General features: G+C 38.5%; 4 protein-coding genes across 5 annotated transcripts; 2 read left to right on the top strand and 2 right to left on the bottom strand.

Annotated features, from left to right (window-relative positions):
* Positions 1-17: 17 nt before the first annotated feature.
* Positions 18-7,585, bottom strand: Rpii215 (RNA polymerase II subunit RpII215). The gene is made up of 9 exons (XM_076763035.1): positions 7,379-7,585; positions 6,473-6,742; positions 3,729-6,390; positions 3,440-3,645; positions 2,668-3,327; positions 2,210-2,598; positions 2,011-2,129; positions 1,732-1,920; positions 18-1,617 (listed from the first exon to the last, which is right to left on the bottom strand). The coding sequence occupies exons 1-9, from the start codon at positions 7,454-7,456 to the stop codon at positions 476-478; spliced, it is 5,715 nt and encodes a 1,904-aa protein (XP_076619150.1). The 5' UTR covers positions 7,457-7,585; the 3' UTR covers positions 18-475.
* Positions 7,586-7,728: 143 nt separating this feature from the next.
* LOC143340760 (pre-mRNA-splicing factor RBM22) lies at positions 7,729-9,352 on the top strand. Its single transcript, XM_076763056.1, has 3 exons — positions 7,729-7,921; positions 8,001-8,054; positions 8,130-9,352. Exons 1-3 carry the CDS (start codon positions 7,868-7,870, stop codon positions 9,258-9,260), a joined length of 1,239 nt encoding a protein of 412 aa, XP_076619171.1. The 5' UTR covers positions 7,729-7,867; the 3' UTR covers positions 9,261-9,352.
* Positions 9,353-9,972: 620 nt separating this feature from the next.
* Mof (males absent on the first) lies at positions 9,973-12,472 on the top strand. Its single transcript, XM_076763054.1, has 7 exons — positions 9,973-10,376; positions 10,890-11,149; positions 11,231-11,321; positions 11,403-11,530; positions 11,613-11,843; positions 11,924-12,168; positions 12,242-12,472. Exons 1-7 carry the CDS (start codon positions 10,184-10,186, stop codon positions 12,459-12,461), a joined length of 1,368 nt encoding a protein of 455 aa, XP_076619169.1. The 5' UTR covers positions 9,973-10,183; the 3' UTR covers positions 12,462-12,472.
* A 487-nt stretch (positions 12,473-12,959) lies between these two features.
* Positions 12,960-16,154, bottom strand: Daao1 (D-amino acid oxidase 1). 2 transcript variants are annotated; one of them, XM_076763061.1, is made up of 7 exons: positions 16,016-16,154; positions 14,801-15,003; positions 14,612-14,735; positions 14,277-14,422; positions 14,050-14,206; positions 13,687-13,971; positions 12,960-13,609 (listed from the first exon to the last, which is right to left on the bottom strand). In XM_076763061.1, exons 2-7 carry the CDS (start codon positions 14,983-14,985, stop codon positions 13,496-13,498), a joined length of 1,011 nt encoding a protein of 336 aa, XP_076619176.1. In that variant the 5' UTR covers positions 14,986-15,003; positions 16,016-16,154; the 3' UTR covers positions 12,960-13,495. The 2 variants fall into 2 exon arrangements, with proteins under 2 accessions (XP_076619176.1, XP_076619174.1); XM_076763059.1 differs by lacking the exon at positions 16,016-16,154 and adding an exon at positions 15,727-15,865.
* Position 16,155: the final 1 nt, after the last annotated feature.

The following is a 16,155-nucleotide window of genomic DNA, read 5'->3' as shown; positions in this document are numbered from 1 at the left end:
GTTTTGAAGAGGAACCTAACCGAAGGGTCGAAGACGTTAATACGTAACTTTTTGTAAAAACTAAGAAAGTTTTTGAAATTAACAAGCATTAGTAAATAACAGACATATTTTGTGTAAATTGATCAGATTCACTCTAATAAAACGTACATTCCGTGTTGTATGTAATCGTCGCGGATTTGCCATCGTGATCGCCCATCAACTTCTGTTCGTCCAAAGTATTTGTAAATATTCCTTAAAACGAAATGATCCTCTTCCTCGATACTTAAAAAACGAAATATCTTTCAACCTACGGTCATACAAGTGACAAATATGACAATTACAAGAATTGTGCATAAATTTATACACTAAATATATATTTACGGTCTTAGAAAATTCAGAATCGCAGCAGCAGCAGTAATTACAACTTATCGCGCTTATACCTAGTCCATAGTAAATGTTTAACATTAAAGATCCATACAGATATGCGTAATACTTCTTAATCGTCTGTTTCGTAGGCTGGTGACGCCGGTGAGTAAGTAGGACTCGTCGGCGAGTATCCAGGCACAGGCGGAGAATACGTTGGACTCGTTGGTGAATAACTTGGACTGGTCGGTGTGTACGTTGGACTTGTGGGTGAGTACTTGGTGCTCGATGGTGAGTATTGAGGACTCGTCGGTGAATACGTAGGACTAGTGGGAGAGTAGTTCGGGCTACTGGGCGAGTATCTCGTACTTCCCGAAGCTGTGTGTTGCGGTGAACTCGGTGAATAAGATGGACTCGTTGGTGAGTAGGTCGGGCTCGTAGGTGAATACGTTGGACTGGCTGGAGTGTACTGTGGCGAGGTTCCAGCGAAGGATGGCGACGTGGGCGAGTAGCTTGGACTCGTCGGAGAATATTTTGGGCTACTCGGCGAGTAACTGGGACTAGCGGGCGAATATTGTGGAGAACTAGGCGAATAACTGGGACTCGTGGGGGAGTACGATGGAGACGCTGGTGTGTAATTCGGTGAGCTCGGAGAATAGCTTGGGCTTGTTGGCGAGTAACTGGGACTCGTCGGTGAGTAACTTGGCGACGTTGGTGAATACGAAGGACTCGTTGGCGAATAACTAGGCGAGGTTGGCGAGTAACTGGGGCTCGTTGGCGAATAGCTAGGCGACGTTGGCGAATACGAAGGACTCGTTGGTGAATAACTCGGCGAGGTTGGCGAGTAACTGGGCGAGGTTGGCGAGTAACTGGGACTCGTCGGCGAGTAACTTGGCGACGTTGGCGAGTACGAAGGGCTCGTCGGCGAATAACTCGGAGAGGTTGGCGAATAACTAGGCGATGTTGGCGAATAACTCGGACTTGTTGGCGAATAATTTGGACTGGTGGGCGAGTACGTTGGACTCGTAGGCGAGTAGTTGGGACTCGATGGTGTCATACTCGGCGATGTTGGTAAGTAAGCGGGCGACGTAGGCGAATAGCTAGGCGAAGCACCGCCCGCTGGCGACATGGGGTACGGACTCATGCTAGGACCTGGACTTCCTGGACTTCCCGGTTGAGGTGAATATGCAGAATATGCGGGTGAAAGTCCAGAAGCATCTGATGCTCCCGATGGCGAGAAACATGCACCTCCTGGTGTCATACCACTACCCAGTGCTGCGAAAATAAGTACACATTTGTCATCGATGAGTTATGCTAAAGAGATTTTATGTCCGATTCGGCATAAATGATCCTATTATAATATAATGTAACAACAAGTGACATTTGTACCAGGTGACATGCTTGAAGCGCCATAGCCAGGAGTAGCACCCATCCAAGGTGTCATTTGAGGACTCATACTTGGTGTGGCAACACTACCGAAGAACATTCCAGCGGTACCCATTACACCAGCTCCTACTGCCATCGGTATTTCGATACCAGCTTTGCATTTCTCGGCGTCCAATAATAAATCAAAACATCCTTGAAGAAGATTAAATAAACAATATTGGCTTGATAAAAATTTGAGATCCGTTTACTAAATTCAAATACGTTAAACGATCGAAACAATACCTGTTCCTATGCGTGGAAGTTGCCCCATAATAATATTTTCAGACACTCCTCTCATAGGATCAACTTCTGCGTGAGATGCTGCGTCCAATAAAACGTCTACCGTTTCTTCGAAGGAGCATCTGAAACCAAGTAGAATATATAAATTTATATACAATATTCAAATAGTAACCCAAAATTCTCATATTTTCTAATAAATTACCTCATAAGAGCGCCAGTATCCTGTCTGTTAATTCCGTGACGAGTTATAGCCATCAGGTGTCCTTTGGCAGTCATAACGTCACAAAGCAGAGCAAGATGACGGTAGTTCACGTAAAGACCATAGAATTGCAATACAGCGTTCATTTCTTTCTCTACTGATTTTCTCACAGCCTCTATACCCAACACTTGGAATATTTCACAAATGTCGTTACTGAACGTCCTAACAGGGTCTACGTCTCTTTCGCTCAATACTTTCATTAAACTTGTTCCATCAGTTTCTAGTAACCATTCCGCTATCGCTTTAAATTCACCGGTTTCTGTGATAACGATGCGTTTCTTAGAATCAGTTTGTGGTAAATGCATATACACTTTTCCAATGGCTTCGATGCCCTATAAAAAGATTCGATATTTGTAAATACAGTAAATGTTATATTTGTGGTAAAATTGATTAAGGCATACTTGTAACGTCATATCACTCAGCATATTCGCCTCGATACATCGGAGAAACATATCGTCTTCCATTTTATCTACAGTCTCTTCTACGGTGTCTAGGAATTTGTTATCGTCGCTATTCATTATCCTAATTCGTAACACTAATTTTTCGGCGTTATCGTCGTTAAAAATGCAATTCAAATCGTCTCCAAAACCGGCATTAATCTTTTCCGCGATTTGTTCCATAGTTAACTTTTTGTCAGTCATTCGTTTCCGGTCTAACTCGATACGGAGCAACCACGGCGATATTTTGGTCGGATCGAAATCGGGCATTTCGTAGTAAACATTAACGAATTCTTGATCTTCGGCAATTACAGTATTCTGTGGATCTGGATCGTAGTAAATTGCAGTATTTGCCGTGACCTTTCTCAGCGTTGTGTGTTCCAGCCGACAAAGCACATTCTTTGCCTTTTCTGCGTCCCTCGCCGCAGCTCCTGTCAAGAATACTGTCAACGAAGGAGCCTTTGGTTTCTTACTGATGTTTATAATTTCCTTCAGCCTGGGTACACCCAGAGTTACGTTCTTTGATGATACACCGGCAAAGTGGAAAGTGTTCAATGTCATCTGAGTGGCTGGTTCACCAAGTGACTGAGCAGCCAAAGCGCCCACCATTTCGCCAGGCGATACCTAAAGATATATGTTAAACGTAGCATGTGAAAAAATACCCACAAGAATTTTACATTTAACAAAAGAAAAAAAATTCTTATTCGTTGAACGATATAAATAAATTTCTACAAACTTGTGCTTGCTGGAATCTTGTTTCAATTTCCCCGATAAGCCATTCAAAAGCTTCACTAGATAATCTAAATTCTTCGGAAACACACTTTGTACATAAAGTAGATCTAACTAAGCATTGGAATAATAGAGTGGCGTTTTCGTTCGCCTGTTTACTGAGTCTGTCGTCACCAGCCACAATGATACATTTCTCTAGGAGATCCTTCACACCTGCAAACCAACTATTTTAGTATTTACGCTTTTAATAATACAGAGATTACTTATATTTTTGACAATGTCGTTGTTTTATTCACCTTGTATAACTCTCATTGGACTAAGATCGGTAGGTGCCCGTTTATTTATGTGGAATATCTTCTGCACGTTCCAAATCATCCTTTGCAGATTGCATGGCAATACAACTTTCGATTCTCCGCTAGGGAATATCTCTCTGAGCACTGCGCGATCCTTGTTCAATTGTTCCCATTCCCTTTCCAGTTCGGAGATTACTTCGCCGGATCCCATCATTTCTCTGACAATATCTTCGTTAAAAATGCGACGAAGGTAGCGTTCGTTCGTTGGATCGAACTTGAACTTCTTCTCGAACGCTTTGTTGCTCAACTTGATAGTAGGTAAGTTTTGGAACTCTACAGTTTCGCCGCATAAACCGTCCTCGCCGTAACGCAACTGAATGAGTTGTCCCACAGAATTCCTAACTGTTCCGTCATAATGTACCATTACAGACTCCATAGCCTTTATCAAACGACGCTGAATGTATCCGGTTTCTGCAGTTTTTACAGCAGTATCGATAAGACCCTCGCGACCTCCCATAGCGTGGAAATAAAACTCGGATGGAGTCAGACCGGCCAGATACGAATTCTCGACGAATCCTCTGGACTCGGGACCGTAATCGTCTTTGATGAAATGCGGTAATGTTCTTTTACGGAAACCGAACGGAATACGTTTACCTTCAACGTTTTGCTGACCCACACAAGCAATAACCTGAGAAATGTTAATATTGGATCCCTTCGATCCCGACACCACCATAGCTTTTAGATTGTTGTATTCGGTTAAAGATTTCTTAGCGGAACCACCAGTCTTGTCACGAGCGTCGTTCAAGATTCTGTTCACTTGATTCTCGAAAGTCTGCCTCAAAGTGTTACCAGGCGTAGGTTCCAGCTCCATATTGTGAGCTTTCTGAATTACCTCTATTACATCTTCTTTGGCTTTTTTGATCGCTTTCTGAATTTCTAAATAAGTCTGCGGATCGGCGATAGTATCACCGATACCGATGGAATGACCTTCTAGCAGCAACCAGTTATTAATCACAGTCTGAATATTTCCGTAAAATCGTCCGCAAACCTCATGGCCTAACTCCAACATACAAATGTGAAGTAGAGAACCTGCCGATGTACCTAAAGTCTTTTTGCAAAGTATACCCATTACGAGTTCTCCATGTTCTACCATTACTTTGGTATCACCAGGGGATATCCACTTGTACGGACCATCGTCTTCCTCGTCCGGATGCGTGCTATGGGTTCTTATCATGTTTACATTACCCGGTATGATCAATGAGAAAATTTGTTTACCGGTCCACAATGGCTTTGGTTTCAATATACACGGTTGAGGCATTTTACCATCCCAGCTGGGCAAGAACATTAGAATGTTCATCATTTGTTCTTTTTCTATAAATACGTCCCTTTTTGTCATTTTTCTCACAGCGGTAAGCGTATCCTGTACAATACCCATAACGGGTTTGTTGGCTTGCGGCGTGATAATCTGACGCGGCGTTACGTGAATGTTTTCCACTTCTGCACGTGTTTCCATCGATTGTGGAACGTGCAAATTCATTTCATCGCCGTCAAAATCGGCGTTATAAGGTGACGTACAACTAAGATTCATACGGAATGTACTCCAAGGCAGAACTTTCACCCTGTGTCCCATCATACTCATTTTGTGTAGAGTCGGCTGACGATTGAAAATCACTAAATCGCCATCACGAATGTGACGCTCTACTCTATATCCACATTGTAAATGCAAATCGGATGGTTTCGGATGAAATCTTAAATCAATTCTTTCACCGTTATCCCTGACAATGTACTTGGCACCCGGGTACTGTGAATTTCCACGTCTAACAAGCTCTTGCATTTTATCGATATTAAAAGGCGTCACAATTTCAGGGAATGTTAAATTCTGAGCAATACTTCTAGGTACACCTACTTGATCGATCCGCAAATTGGGGTCTGGCGTAATGACAGTACGAGCAGAAAAATCGACACGTTTACCCATCAAATTTCCTCTTATTCTGCCTTCTTTCCCCTTTAGTCTTGCTTTTATAGCCTTCAACGGTTTACCTGACTTTTGCATTGCTCTTGGCATTCCAGGCATATCGTTATCAACCAACGTCGCTACATGAAATTGCAACATCTTTATGTTCTCGGATATAACATGTGCTGCCGCTCCCGCCTGCTCGTTTCTAATCAATTCGTTGTTCGATTTTATAATATCCGCAAGTTTATGTGTCAAATCGTCTTGATTTTTAGCGGAACCGTACATAATAACTGCCGGTCTAACCGATAAAGGTGGAACAGGTAACACCGTTACAACCATCCAATCCGGCCGAGCAAACTTCGGATCCATACCAAGAATAAACGATTCTTCGTCCGTAATATGTTTTAAAATTTCCCATGCTCTTTCAGCGGTAAGCGCTATCTTTTTCTCTTGCGAATCTTCGTTCACGTGTCTCCATTCTGCGGTAACATCCAGACCCGATCTTCTAAGATTAGGTTGATACCTACCACAACCGCCATGCCCTGGTTTTCTATCTGGAGGTTGTTGCTCTGGATTTTCCTTGTTAATATCCATTTCGTCTCCACCCTCGCAAATATTTTTACTTTTACATAAATCGTAAACGAACGTGAGACGTTTACGCGACTGTCCTTTAGTTTTCATGACAATTTCTTTAATTTTTGGATTGTGCTGTAAATAAACACATAATTATCAAAAGACCAATAATAAAATATGAAAACGTATAACAAGCGTATTCATAATTATGACTTACTGGACTAACAAGCAGCTTTGAGCAATAAAAACATACACATCTCAGAATTTTGATTGTTTTTGTTATAAAACCAACATGAAAAACTGGTTTAGCCAAATCTATGTGACCAAAATGCCCTGGGCATTCTGTCATATTACCGGCACATGTCTGACACCGTGAATTTCTGTCAATGACACCCTGCCTTGGGTCCATAAGTCCGCCAAGCTTTGGGCGACCACCTTCCATAGTTTCTGGAAAGCGAATGCCGCCATCTGTGACTGACATTCGACGCTACACAAAACATAAAATTATATACAGTACTATTTATTTTAGTTCAGGAAAATAATACAAGTACAAAAGAAATATGTATCTCAGAAACAATTTTTATATAAATTTAAAACTGTTCCATTCGTAATATATCAGAAGTAACATAGACAAAGAGCACACATAGGTATTAAATCATAAAAGGAATAATAGGGTATAAAATTATTTATCATCGTAGTCCAACAATATTTCCATTTATTATAGAAATTGTATAATTGTAAAATGGTACAAAAACACATAGACTTATACTGAATGTGATCATTTTTATTCTTCGTTAATGTTTAACTAAACACGATGATCTTTATCAGAAGATTAGTAGAAGAAATTAAATCATATCGTAGACGACATTCACATTGAATGATAAAAATTGCAGGATAAACACTTCTTACTTGCGTCTATTATAATTTTTTATTTTATTTCCCGTATGTATAGGTGTTCTAAACAAAAAGTATTCGTCGAAAATCAACACGCGCGTCTGTTTAGAAGTAACATCGAATGCCTTCTCACACGATAAGATTTCACAAAATGTCGACTGGTGATGAATTAGTTTCGCGTTGAAAATCATATTTTCCACGATCACTCATTTACAAATAACGAACTTACTATTTCATCGGGAGAAAGTATGCCAAATTGGACCCTTTTCACGGTTCGCAGAGGCGCTTTAGAGTCGGACGTGGCCATTTTCCAACGAACACGTAGAGAGCTTCTTCCGCGGCCTTCTGCGTCGCGACTCCCTTTAACCGTTCTTTCCCGATGGAAGCATCTCCCACCCCTGACGGTTTCGTTCGTTGCTAACACTATACTACGGTAGAATTTCCAACTACCAAACTTATGCATGTATTCCTAAATGCACCAAACGCTTACCTTAAGCCAAGTTTCTATTTTGCGTTCAGCAAGCGATGACCAAAAATAACTACCAGTGTTTTGTGTTGCCATCTATCGTCACTGAATAGTAAATATTAATGTCCGCCCGTGTTGTTTATTAATGATTGATTCTATTTACGATCTTCGTCGAAGGTGTGTGTATGGCGTGTCGTTTTGTTGTGATTTGTAACGCGAATGTAAGGTTTTTATGTAATAAACTAGATTAAAATGGCTACGTCGAAAACAACAAATACATATAATAGACAGAATTGGGAAGATGCTGTATGTATTATCGAGTTCATAACATGACTTTGAATTCATTAAAATAGGATATTTATGAACGCATTCCGTTTCATTTTAGGAATTTCCAATACTATGTCAGACTTGTTTAGGTGATAATCCATATATTCGAATGGTAAGTCGATTGTATTTAAATTAAAAAAATAATGTATTTATCAATTATTACGATAAATTGTTATTTTTTTCGTAGACAAAGGAAAGGTATGGAAAGGAATGTAAAATTTGTATGCGACCATTCACAGTATTCAGATGGTGTCCTGGTGCAAGAATGCGTTTTAAAAAGACTGAAGTGTGTCAGACTTGCAGTCGTTTAAAAAATGTGTGCCAAACTTGTTTGCTTGACTTGGAATATGGATTGCCAATTCAAGTACGCGATGCAGCTCTTAAAATTAAAGATGATTTGCCTAGGTCAGATGTAAACAAAGAATATTACGTACAAAACATAGATAGTGAAATTGGCAAAATAGATCCAACATCACCAGCAGGTGCTGTTGGTAAATCTGCAGCAGCCAGTGATTTATTAATGAAACTGGCAAGAACAAGTCCTTATTACAAAAGAAATAGACCACACATTTGTTCCTTCTGGGTTAAAGGAGAATGTAAAAGAGGAGAAGAATGTCCATATCGTCATGAGAAGCCTACAGATCCTGATGATCCATTGGCTGATCAAAATATCAAGGATCGTTATTACGGAGTAAATGATCCTGTCGCGGATAAATTAATGCGTAGAGCTGCAGCCATGCCCAAATTAGATCCACCAGAAGATAAATCCATCACAACTTTATATATTGGCAACTTAGGAGATGTCTTAACGGAAAAGCAATTACGCGATCATTTCTATCAGTATGGAGAAATACGTTCAGTAACAATGGTTCCTCGTCAGCAGTGTGCTTTTATTCAATATACTCAGAGAAGTGCTGCTGAAGCTGCAGCAGAAAGGACATTTAATAAACTGATATTAGGAGGAAGAAGGTTGACTATTAAATGGGGACGTTCGCAAGGAAGACAAACCGTATCTGCGGCCGAAGCAACTAGAGAAATTTTAGAACCAGTACCAGGTTTACCTGGTGCTTTACCACCACCACCAGAAAACATAGGAAATAACTTCTTCAACTTACAAACTACACCTGGCATGATACCACCAATGATGATTCCTCCTCCACCAGTTGCTCCTCAATTTATGTTTCCACCACAAATGGCTGCTGCTGCTGCTGCAACACCAATTTTCCCACCAGGGACTACTCCAATACATTATCCGAGTCAGGATCCATCAAGAATGGGTGCATCTCAAGGTATAGGAAAACCTTGGCCTGAAGAATAATAACAATGTTTAACTTTTCATTGTGTGTAATTATAACAAACAGAATTGTAAAAATAAATGTCTTTGACTTTCTTTTAAACTATTTCTATTCAAAAATTTGTTATTTACTCAACTGATTTTATTAATTATTTAAGTCTGAGAAAAAATTATAAGTAATAGTAGGAGGATAATAGTCGCTCATTTCTCAAAGTATAATTATTAGATATCCTAAGTTATACCACAACTAAAGTTCCAACGTACACGGTTATCAGGTTGCCTGTTGCTGGGGGCGTTATAATTATAATTGCTCTTGTTATTTCTAAACAAAACGATTTGACTCAGTGTGGTTCTATTTCTAAAACAATAAAAGGATTATAATAATAGGACTTGTTCTGGTCTCTTGCTCCATTTTTTCGTAATATCAACGGTTTCGAAGATATTTCATTGGGTCGATTTAAATGGGTCACTTTGTATGGAATCATAGAGAATAGCAACTCTCCATATATAGAACATACAGGTTAAGGGTGTATTTGCATTTAAATTAACAATTCTAACGACGTGTGTAAAGAATAGCTACGCTCTCTTACTAATCAGAAGCAATCACGAATTACTATGAATAATTACCGTGATTAGGAACGAACATGAACGAATCACGAGTGATTTACAAGTAGCAGTTCTAACTATCTCTATTTTGCACGCCATCTCTAATTTGAATAGAACTTCGACGTCGTTGAAAAAAAAAAAATAAATCGTTATTTCCGGCAAATGCGCTTTGAACGATCTAGTTACTTTACGTATGTCATTGTGTACAATTGTGTATACGCGTAGAGAATTTCATGGCCGTATCGGTCGTCGTTGCATCAGCGAGTGCAATGTTCATTTATTTACGAGTGTTTTGCAGTGGCGAATATCGTCTAACTGACCAGTGATTTATACCTCGTAAAATGGCCGAGTCGGAACAAAGGAGTAAAGAGAATTGTACCATGGGATCAAAGGAAACGATGGTAAAGCAAGAAAAGCGTGAGAACACGTTGACGAATGGCGGGAAGGGCTCCGGCGATGACGCGGACAGCCTCGAAGAATTGCCTCTCGATATAGGCGAACACTATCTCGTTCGCAGATCCGACGATTCTTGGCGTAAATATATTATCATCACACGTTATGGATAATTTTTCTATCGCGATTATGTTTAGAATCGTCTAAAATTACTAAAAATAATCCGAACGTTTTTTCCGCATCTTGCGTTTGTGTTTGTATTGCCGGCTTTTCTCTGGTAAATCGTACTTGTTTTGAAAACATTATGGTGTGTCATGTACAGTTAGAGTTAGTATCGCTTTAAAAAGTAATCTAACACTGTTCAAGCTCAATGATTAACTTTATTTGAACGATCTCTTTGATCTTTTTATTACTGTTTTGTAGATTTAATATCTCGTAAAGAATCGAGAACGCGTGAATGTGAAATACTGAATAAAAATAAATGTGTTCAATATCTTGTAAGTTACAAGTAATTTTAAAAGGAAATGAATCTTTATACGAAATAATTTGATGTACAAAATACTTAAATAGCTATTTAATATGAATAAATTATTCGAAACTTATACAACAAAAATGAAAGTTATTCTGATTTTTTTTTTTTTATTTTTTGAACAGACCCTGCAGAAATTATACAAACTCGATATAACGAAAGTGAAGGTCACTATGAATACTATGTGCACTACGAAGGACATAATAGAAGATTGGATGAATGGGTGCCAAGGGACAGAATCATGTCTAGTAGATTTGACATGAGTGATAGAAGCTGGAAGTGTGGAGATAGAAATTCCAGTACAGATTTATTGGCAGATTCCACAGATCGTAAAATTACAAGAAATCAGAAAAGGAGGCACGATGAGATTAATCATGTACAAAAGGTATCAACTTTTTTGAAATTATATACCCTAAGCATACTCTTTCATTATGAAAGCTTATCATTGTATTATTCTGAATTATAGACATATGCAGAAATGGATCCAACAACAGCAGCTTTAGAGAAAGAACACGAGGCAATAACAAAAGTCAAATACATTGACAAAATTCAAATTGGTAAGCATTGATCTATTTCTTTTCTATTATTAAAGATTATGTGTGAAAAGGGTCTCATTATTTTCAAAAGTTCATTTCCAGGAAAATATGAAATTGATACTTGGTACTTTAGTCCGTATCCAGAAGAGTATGGTAAACAACCTAAACTATGGATATGTGAATATTGCTTGAAATACATGCGTCTTGAGAAAACATACAGATATCATATGGTATGGAAAATATTAGCATTTCTAAAATATTTGATCTTTATCAATAATATCCAATTTAACAATTTAAATGTCTTGATTTTAGAGTGAATGTACTCACAGGCAACCAGTTGGAAAAGAAATATATCGCAAAGGCACATTGAGCATTTGGGAAGTCGACGGTCGAGAACACAAAATATATTGTCAAAACTTATGCTTACTAGCAAAATTATTCTTAGATCACAAAACTCTATATTTCGATGTCGAACCATTTCTTTTTTATATCCTCTGTGAAGTTGATAAACACGGAGCGCATTTGGTTGGTTATTTTTCAAAGGTACTTTTTATCTGTTTATTATTATGTTTGTAATTAATCTTTAATTATATGTTATCTCATCGTACGTAATTATTTTTCAGGAGAAAGAATCGCCCGATGGCAACAATGTCGCTTGCATTTTAACGTTGCCACCATTTCAAAGACAAGGATACGGAAAACTTTTAATCGCCTTCAGCTATGAACTGAGCAGAATAGAACAGACTGTCGGTAGTCCTGAAAAGCCATTGAGCGATTTAGGAAAATTGTCATACAGAAGTTACTGGAGCTGGATTCTTTTAGAAATCTTGAGAGATTTTCGAGGCACTCTAAGTATTAAAGATTTAAGGTAAAGTCACAAGAAAGTTACAACATCGAAACAAAACGTTGTAAAATTAATAACTTCTGGTACAATTTTGCAGCCAGATGACGAGTATTTCACAGACAGATATTATATCGACACTGCAGAGTATGAACATGGTCAAGTACTGGAAGGGACAACACGTAATCTGCGTAACGCCTAAACTGGTCGAAGAACACATTAAAAGCAGTCAGTACAAGAGACCACGGTTGACTGTGGACAGCACCGCGCTCAGGTGGGGAGCGCCGCCTCGGAAAAATGTAAAACCTGGCAAGAAGTAGTGAAAGACAGACGGAAATTTAATGGTCCTTGCCAACGTGAGATTTCACACGTTCAATGAACACTTGAAGAAGCAACTATGCGTAATAGTTTGCAAAGATGTTCACGAATTTGTTAAACATCTTGTCCATGGTACGTCACGGTCTGCACTAAATACGCATTGTATGTGCGAAGTCTCGTATCTGTTTGGAAGATGTCACGGGTGAACACATTGATTTGGCTTCGTTGCTCCTTTGAAGTGTAGAGGCGACGTAAGATGTTTCAAGATTCCGCTTAAAATCTTCTTTACACGGAGCGTATTCTTGCGCGTGATTTCTAGCATATGGTTAAACATACAGGTTGAATTTCGTAACTACATATTACTTGTTATAAAAAAAAACTATTTCAAATAAAAGTTGCATGGTATCGAGGGGAGAACGTATAGTACAGTAATCAGTATTTTGTTACTTAAATTTTTTACATTACCTATCAACGCACCATGTTAGATGACTTGCTTGAAATCACACATAAAGACACGCTCCGTGTGAAGGGGGTTTTATAGTTCTGCTTTTTTTGGGAGCATATTATGAGAGGAACGAGGTTATACAGAAATACCATGTATTCGCTTGGCAACGAAAGAAACACTTTAGTTACGTTCAAAATTTGTCGACTTTAGCGTGCGATTACAATCAGACTACGAGTGTATTGTGTTGCACGTAAAAGTTAACATAATTATACCACGCAGTATTAGCGCGTATTAACGATTTTCTTCTGTAAATTCGTTAATAAATCGCATATATTCATGAACAATTATTTCACGTAAAACGTCCCCGAGTATAATTACTTTAATGGTAAGGATATACGGATGCTCAATTTGGATTGTCAAACTGCGTGAACAATCAGCGAATTTGAACAGTTCCTGATACACACCTTGAATGGAACAGTTTTGAAGCAGTTTGGACCCACGCGGTATAAACGAACAATTACCGAAAATTAGTCTAGCGCAGAACGTGTTAACAGATTTTATAATTAATGTTGTATATTACTTGTTCATTGATTATAATTTTGCAACAGAGGACCCATGCATTTCCTTTGCTAATGTCACGGCGTACTTGGCAGTTCCAGGGGCTGTACATACTCCGTATCCACCGTGTCCGTAATTATGCACCAACTGTAACACACATATCATCGGTGATAACGAAATTGAACAACAAATTCAACGGAATAAACCATTCCTCCGAAACTAACAATGGCTTTGGAAGATCCGTTTGTAATGTGCTCGGCCTCTACTCTAACATTGTTTTCCCTGTGCGGTCTCAAACCGACCTCCTCGCGTAAAACTGTGGCTCTTTTTAGGGCTGGCACGAAATTCTCACATCTCTCGCGAATTGCCGCCGATTCGTGTGGGCACAGTTTCATATTTTCGGAATCAAAACTTCTCGAGCCTCCGAGAGTGACCATACCATTAAATCCTGGTATAATGTAAGTGTCCAACTCGCCGTAAAAGAATGTTTTCAGCCACGGTGCCTGTACCTAGTGGTTTTATAACGTTTACAAATTATACCTTTGTTTGTTAACGTGAAACAGGTTTCTATGCTAAGAGGTTCGTACTTTGATTACTTGGCCACGTATAGGAACAAGACGTCTATCGTTACACAGGGATCGTGCACCAAAACCTGTACAGTTTATAATCATATTCCAGTCTGTAGCCAATTCTGTCAAGGAGGTCAGTTTTTTAATTTCCAGTTTGGCTCCGTTTTCTTGTAATCTGTAAATATGAGAAAATTCCATAATTTTTATTTTAAACTGTAGCATTATTTGACGATAGAGTTAATTACTTCCTGCGTGCCCATGGAAGGTACAGTTTACAATCTGTAAGGAGAGTTGTGAAGAACGATCCATATTTCCAGTTACCACCAACCAATTGAAACTCCTCGTTCGTAGCTCTCCTGTATACTGGCACCAAATTTTCGATCCAGTAACTCTGTTACAAAGTAGAGAAAATAAAGAATTATCAATTTTAACGTTAAAATTTATTTTAAACCTCGGTAAAAGATATCGTTCAAATGATGCATTTAATTCTCAAATAATATCTGTTATTATAATTGCAATAAAATACTATTTTATGTACATAAAATTTCTGTATCAAAAAATGTTTTTAAAATAAGTAAACCTTAACGGTTTCTGAAGAGGAGTTGGCAAACATGTAACCGGAAATACTTGTTACTCCAGCGAACGAAGCTTCGTGCGTTTTGCGGATATTATCGTAATATTCATACGAATCTTGTATCCATTCCCTGAAAAAGGATTCAATTGAGAAAAATAACCATTTAGTGAGTTTATTGTATCCGACGTTATGCACCTGGTTATCTTTTCGGTTGGTCCAGAGTACGAAGAGCTGACTCTGAATATTCCAGCAGCAACATGGCTGACGGTGCGATCGAAGTCTGAAGCAAACACCCCGACTTGGACATTACGTAACTCTCGTTGCAACTGCAAAGCCGTTGTTAAACCGACCACTCCACCTCCAACGATAGCCACTTTCATTATTCTATTTGCTTGAAACTAAAAATTAGCCTTTTATCGGTTCTAGTTAAAATATATTCAACTGTACGATTAAAGTTATTCACAGAGACTGAATTGTTTAGACTGATACATCGAAATACTTTGCATTACCAAACTCTTATCTAAGTCGAATAAACTCTTTTATTAAGCGTACTATATTTATCAATACAGATACGCCTTAATGATACGATTTGCGTAAGCTCTTCAATGAAAGCACAGTATTTATTAAAAGAATTACGTTTATTTTTAATACAAATCGATATCCTTCAAAAAGTTGTGGGAATTCAGATAACTATGGGCAGTTGAACGTCTTATTAATGATGAGAAATATCGTTTCGCATAAAGCAGAATAGCATTCACGAAGTAAAAAGAAACGATCTGTGTTCGAGCAATGATCGATCGATATTATGTACAGAGAATGTAAAAATTTAGAGAACTAGTTGATTAAGCTCAGCTTCATTTTATTAATTTATATTTGCCTTGTTCATCGATTAATATGAAATTTGGTCTAATCGCATCTATTCCCGCGTTATGTACAGGCTCTTTTTCTGCAAATAGAATGAGCTTTAATGAAGAGAAAACAAAGAGAGAAAAAAAAAAATGAATGGAATTGCATCAAGACCCATTTTTCAACTATGTCTAAGTTGAAGACAGTTCGTGGTAAACTATAAAAGTAAAATATACAATGATAAATTCGCCTTTCACGAGTACCATCTTACTTACATCTTCAACAGTGTAAGGTGCTATTAACAATCGGTCTTAAAAAGTCCGAGTCTCAAGTTATAAATTACACTCGCGTTAAGTTTACAATTTCCATTGTATTCGATCTCTTTTTTTTTTTTTTTTTTATCGTATCGAAAATATATCGTACGTAACACGAATTCATCGAGACTTGGACGCAATGGAACACTTCGTCGCACGCGACTCTTCGTACCGAGGATAACACGGTTGTATCGCGAAAAATGAAGCTATTTACAGAAAGCGAGAACAACCGATAAAAATTGTTACTAACAATAATACATAATTTTTCTTAAGTCCCGCGCAGAAATTTTAACGAAATTCGGCATCCTGGGTCGCCTTCGTAACCAAGACCACCTCACGTTCTTGAGTTCCATTTTTTCACGCGGAGAAACGAATCTATTCGTGTTGTGT

The sequence above is a fragment of the Colletes latitarsis genome, chromosome 3 (genome assembly GCF_051014445.1).
Source record: "Colletes latitarsis isolate SP2378_abdomen chromosome 3, iyColLati1, whole genome shotgun sequence".
Classification (NCBI taxonomy): domain Eukaryota; kingdom Metazoa; phylum Arthropoda; class Insecta; order Hymenoptera; family Colletidae; genus Colletes; species Colletes latitarsis.
The sequence above is the reverse complement of the archived record's forward strand: the minus strand, read 5'-3'. Positions and strand labels throughout refer to the sequence as shown.